At 39.8% G+C, this 5,905-nt stretch overlaps 1 protein-coding gene across 1 annotated transcript in view; it reads right to left on the bottom strand.

The window, feature by feature from the left end:
• Nucleotides 1-317: 317 nt before the first annotated feature.
• The window catches only part of NARS (asparaginyl-tRNA synthetase), a 13,532-nt gene continuing 7,944 nt past the window's right edge, over nt 318-5,905 (bottom strand). Inside the window, exons 10-15 of the mRNA XM_009323111.1 lie at nt 5,623-5,822; nt 5,036-5,171; nt 3,884-3,997; nt 2,154-2,285; nt 1,402-1,533; nt 318-782 (exon numbers count right to left, since the gene is read on the bottom strand). Coding sequence (XP_009321386.1) covers nt 651-782; nt 1,402-1,533; nt 2,154-2,285; nt 3,884-3,997; nt 5,036-5,171; nt 5,623-5,822 — 846 coding nt within the window. The 3' untranslated portion in view covers nt 318-650. The remainder of the gene's footprint in view (nt 783-1,401; nt 1,534-2,153; nt 2,286-3,883; nt 3,998-5,035; nt 5,172-5,622; nt 5,823-5,905) is intronic.

Here is a 5,905-nt window from a genome sequence, read left to right as displayed (position 1 = left end):
CAAAAAAAAAACCACCACCAAAAAACCCCACCCCACAACGCACATCTCCTGCAGTGGAATTGTGTGCTCTATACTACATACCTTGCTACTGAATAAACTCAGACAGAACTTCCATTAAAAACAGTAGGAGCTAAAAAAGTGCGGCACTTAATATAATTATTCCCATTTTTATAATTTGTTGAGCTCTTTGGATGATGTCTCTTCATACCATTCTCACAGGTCAGTATTTGGGAATTCAAAGAGCCTGAACTCCTGATTTCTCCAACAAGAAACCACAAGAGAAAACAGATTAAAATTAAAGCAAATTAAAAAAAAAAAATGCCCAGCATGTTTTCTTTTAATTCACAGAAATTAAAAGCAGAAGCGTATCTTGTTTTTTAAATGACAACTTATCAGAATCTTTGTTTTAGGTGCATTTATGCTCTCAAGTCAACATAATTTTTTCTAAGGCTTCTTCCAGTTAATTAGTAGCATTTTCCTTTAAAAAAAAAAGGTTTTGTTTATTTTCATTTTCACGCCCTAAATTAGTATTTGTATTAGCAACAGGTTGCAGTAAGTCTTGTTCTCAGACAGGCTGTAGTATAGCAGAGTGTATCGTTCTTTTCCAAGCATCAGTTGCTCGATTTTCTAGGAGTTTATCACAAGGACGGCTAAGGTTTGCAGCGCTGGACAAAGCGTGGATAGAGACAGACATCTCGGATATGGTGTCTATTCAGAATCCAGGTTAGGAACCGTTCTAGTCCCAAACCATATCCACCATGAGGGCACGTACCATATTTTCTCTGTTAAATTAAAACCAGAGAGTAGATATTAAACATTTTCTTGTTATTTATATTATAATTGCAGTAATACCACCAGAAAAAAAAATCCAACCCTTCCAAGATTATTTTCTGAATGATGAGGAAAATGGACTATGCTCTTTTCAGGCAAGATATTTGTGCTTAGTTGTCCTGAGTTTCCTGGGGCAGTATAAGGACTAGAAAAGGAAAAAGGAAGGTGAAACAAAGTATTAACGATTTGTTTTCAACCACCTCCTTTTCTCCTCCCCTTACACTAGCTAGAGCTTAGCCATTCAAGTCTGTAAAGACCAACCTCTCTTTATCTAACCACCTAACAACAAGGGCTTCACACACATTGCAGAAGACATTACGAGAGGAATACACACGCACAGACCCGTCTAATGAAGGTGATCTGGTAAGGGCAGCATGCAACTGCAGCGAACAGCAGCAGTTTTAACAGAATGGAAACGGTTACCCATTGCATTTTGCCAATGGTTAAATGACTATCTACTTTGGGCCACCAAAAATGTTTCCAATTTAGACTGCATCATTTTAAGAGCAGTTTAAAAAAGAAATCAAGTATCATATCTGACAAGCAGCACATCTAATCTGTTTTACAAACCTGATCAGTATACCAGTAGTACGGCGTGGGATCAATGCCCTCTCTCTTATAGCCTTCGAGTAGCTCCTCACTGTCCCAGATACGCATAGAGCCTCCAACAATTTCACCAACGTTAGGCATCAACACATCAACCTACAACACACAACATGAGATCAAACTATTACAATTAAGCTGCCTGCAGGAGGGCAATGAAAAATAGCCCAAACTTGAAACTGTATTTCCATAACACATTTTACCATGTAATTTTAATTTTCCATGACAGGAAAGAAGGCAATTCCTTCCAGACCCAATTTATAGATGGAATAAACTAACTGACTAGGTGCTCTAGCTTAATCTCTAGTACTCTTGGCCACACTGAACTGTAAAAAACAAACAAAAAACTCCCACAAACCACCACAAAACCACAAACCCAGCAGCATTCCTAGCAACCACCACTCTTCCTGGCTGCCAGACAGCTAGTGTTTAGACAATAGAGCCTCCAAGAAGTCACAGAAGTACTGTCATTAGACTAGCACTTACCTGAAGTCACTGAAGAGCATGCTCACTATGATCTACCGACAATTTATTAGCACTTCAGAGTTGCTTCATTTACTTCTATAGGGTCAACAAGCCATGCCAAGAGACGCCCAAAACAAAACCTGGTAAGAATTCTCCAAGATTTTCCTGGAGTACTTATTCATTTTACGCTCACTCATGCTGACATTCCCCACTCTATTTAGAAGCCTGCAACACTATGTAAAATACCAACTTACAGATTCAGTAAGCCGGGAATCGTCATGACAGCGCTGCATATAGAAAGACTTTATCTCTGCAGGAAATCGGCACAACAAGATTGGCTCATTGATGGTGTCTGTCATCAATCTCTCAGGTGCTTCAGGAATATCCTAAGGTTAAAGAAGGCTTTATTAATATTTAAAACCAAAACCACTCTAATACCTTGAGTTCCACGTGTATCAGGCATGAAACAAAGACAGTTTCAGACCACACGTATCCAGACATTCGTCCTAATGTACCTAAATTTTTAAAGCAAACTTATCTTAGAAGAAACTATATTTATATATAAAAACATGTATGTCGGGGGTGGGGAAATCTGTTCAATTAAAATCCAAGTCTTCCCAATGTTTCAAACAGAAAACTGAGGAAAACCTAACCTGAAACGTAGACTTTCCAAACATCCAGTAAACACTGAAGAGCCTAATCTCCTTCCTCCCCAATACCGTCTTCCACAAACCTTAAGACTAAGACGTTTAAGTGTTTCCTTGTTATGTATATGGGATATTTTTTAAAAACCTCAACTGTTCAGTTACATAGACAAGGTTATTTGTTTTTTATCGAAGTTTTCTGACTGAAATTTGATAAATTGTGAAACACCTAGCGTAAGTTTCACTTTGATCGATTCAGCAGTTCTATTGTTTAAAAACCGTGGAGAAGTGAAGGATGACACCACAGTTACACTGACAGACAGGGAACATCAGTAATGATGTGATCAGGGCTTGTTAAACAAACACACTTTATCTAGTCAAAAAACTCCGCCTATCCCTAAAAGGTTTAATTTGAACTTTTATTCAGCCAATGGTATCACACTTTTCTTAGATTCTGAGTTAAAGTCAGAAGATTAGATTTTTTCCTTAATAGGAAAAAACAGCCACACCTGTTACTTGTTTTAACCCGACTGAACACTGCTACAGCACCGACTGCTGTGGAAGGGGGGCAGAAAGGAGCCAACTATAGCATGCACAGCAAGGGAAGTACAAGGAACACAGGCCTTGTGCAAGGGCAGCTTCACAAAGCAAGTGTCAGCCCGCAATGGGGGAGAGGAGGAGAGAATCCTTATTTTCCTCTGGAACCTGAAGTTCAGTGCAGTTTGAAGACCTCTTCCTCCCTTCATCTCTATCATCTTTGATACAGATGGGAAAAACAGTAACAGCAAAAACCCCAACATATCTGATTTTGATATGTTGTGCCAAGGTTCCCTCAGAATATGCTGTGTAGACTTTGAAGTTAAACAATTATATGATCTCCTCCTAAAAATCTCTCTTCTCTTAAATCCTTTGATGACTCTGGCTACACCACCTCCTCTTGAGCTCCTCCAAATAATTTTACATGTTGGAGAAGAGTGAGACAGGGAACAGATGGACAGATGACAACACAGATTTTGTTTCCAACGTTCAAAGACATTATGTGAAAACCCAGCCCACACTTGCATTCCCCAATATGACGTCACTACACCTCCCAGCACAGTTCAGACAAAAATCCAGGCCTCACTGAAGTTTATAGCAAAACTCCCTTTACCTTAAATGGGACTAGAATTTCACTCCTTATCGATATCATTCCAAACAAAGCAACAGAATCACACAGCAAGAGTAAGCCAAATAGCATCACCGTCCAAACACACTGTTCTTCAAGGGACTTACACACCCTTAGTGCAGGGCCATGGGATTTTGTTTGGTTTTAATTCCTAAAGAGCCTCAGAAAGACTTACTTCCCCAAACTCATAATAAGTGCCATCTTCCTTCTCCACACCATGTTCCTTTAACCACTCAATGGCTTCAGTATAGTTCATTCGTCGGAAAGGACGTTTAGGGGGCTTGAAGCCCTGTAAATAAGAGTAGACAAAGACAGTTGGAAGAGTACCATTTTTAAAGAACACTTTTCTAGTTGATCAGCAAGTCCACTTCCAGACTTGAAGCATACACATTACTCTTTCCAGCTCATACATCAACGAATTATTACTTAAAAAAAAAAAGTCTCAGTATGGAAAAGCTAGAACCAAACACAACCATCTTCCAAGCCCAACAAAGCTCACAGAACAGCCGCTGAAAAAGATGGCAGGAGAGAGAAGAGAGGAAGTATTTTCAAAGCGGTTTCCTTTTCTGTATGAATTCATTGCACATGTAGGTGTTTCAAACTGAGCCATTAGCAGAGGTTCCATGTGCGAAGCCACAGAACATTTTTGCTTCCCTGTGCACATAACTGCTTCAGAACCCGCCTTTGTGAGGTGGGTCGTGCTTCAGCTATTTCCTACCTCCTGCCCCCACCTCAGCTCAAATTTAAAACTGAACCTCCTAGTGTTTATCAGGAAAACAGATCAAAATAACAGGGATGACTGAGTTTGTATGCGCTCTGCGAGAAAAGCTAGCAATGTAGATAAAGTTAGCAGTCTCTTAAAGCCATCTTCTTTGCAAAGGCAACAGAAGACAAAGGGTCTCTAACAAATGAAAATAGCTTTACAGAGCTCCATGTTCCAGGGTAGAAAGTAAAACACCAGTTGTTTCATTGCTCCCTTGTGCTCAATCTGCAAGTACCAGCCGATCAATATTACGAGCTCTGGGATACAGGTTTTTATTCCACTGGTACAGTACACATTGCAATAAATCCCAGCACATTGCTGGCTCCTGGAACTTGCTAGCAGGGAACTTCTTTCCCCACAGTTCCCTGCTTCTGCAAGAGTCATTACCAGCCTTGCAGCATTTTCATTCTTTTGATGTTATTTAATATTTTTCTTATTATTAATAATAGTAAGCAAGCAGAGCTCATTGCCATGCCCTGCCTTCCCCAGATGAAGGTGCTGATCAGCAAAGGCTAAAGATCATATTTTCTTGGCTATTCGTGACTGTTCCACATTGCTGCCTACCGGGTTTAGGTCATATAGTAAGCTTGATGCAGGTGATTTCAAGACTCTGTCTACTACATCACAAACCAAGCTTTCCAGACGGTCCAATAAATCCTCAAAACTTATAAAAGGACATTCAGCTTCAATGTGAGTATATCTGAAACACAAAGTCATGCTATTACAAAACCACACAAAAGCAACAAATCTTTAACTAAAAATTCTCATGAGAAAAAAACCCACAACCCAAGAACACACGCTTTTGTTCCCTTTTTCATTTCTCCCACTTCTACACCGTAAAAGGAAATAAAGCCTTAAAAAAAAGTAAGGAAGACAACAGTATGAACTGTATTTTCTAAAAAGACAAAGCTTCCTAAAGATGTATCAGCTCTGTTTGGCCCAGATCTTCCTTCACAAAATGTCAACGTATTATGACCAGCTGGACATTCACCGAGACAAGGTATTACCCCCAAATATACTTTTGATCAGTCCTTCCGCATTACTACTATGCCGTCTACTTACTGTATATTATGTCATCCAACTACCTGCTACTCCCCTGCTTTATAAATTCACTTATACATAAATAACAAAGATGTATACTCTCTCCATACTCTGCCAAGTGTCTGCGGGTCCTGGATTGCTCAGCTCTGTATGACTGAGCAACACAGAAAACATCTCCTAACGCTGGAATGCAGGTCTCCAGATAGAGCTGGGATGATTGTGTTAAGTATGCCTCTTCACCAAAATAATCCAGCTTGAATAGGGTTGAGCCTCCTTCCACCTGCGTCTGGACTAAAGTTGGCGGTGTGACCTGTTAAAGAACAAGACTGTCATTACTTGAGTGAAGAATTAAGGACAATGATGACAACACATAAGAGCAGTGATGTAAGGCAC

This window comes from Pygoscelis adeliae, unplaced genomic scaffold (assembly GCF_000699105.1).
Source record: "Pygoscelis adeliae isolate BGI_AS28 unplaced genomic scaffold, ASM69910v1 Scaffold174, whole genome shotgun sequence".
Taxonomy (NCBI): Eukaryota; Metazoa; Chordata; class Aves; order Sphenisciformes; family Spheniscidae; genus Pygoscelis; species Pygoscelis adeliae.
Note: the sequence above shows the minus strand (reverse complement) of the source record. Positions and strands in the feature narration are given on the sequence as shown.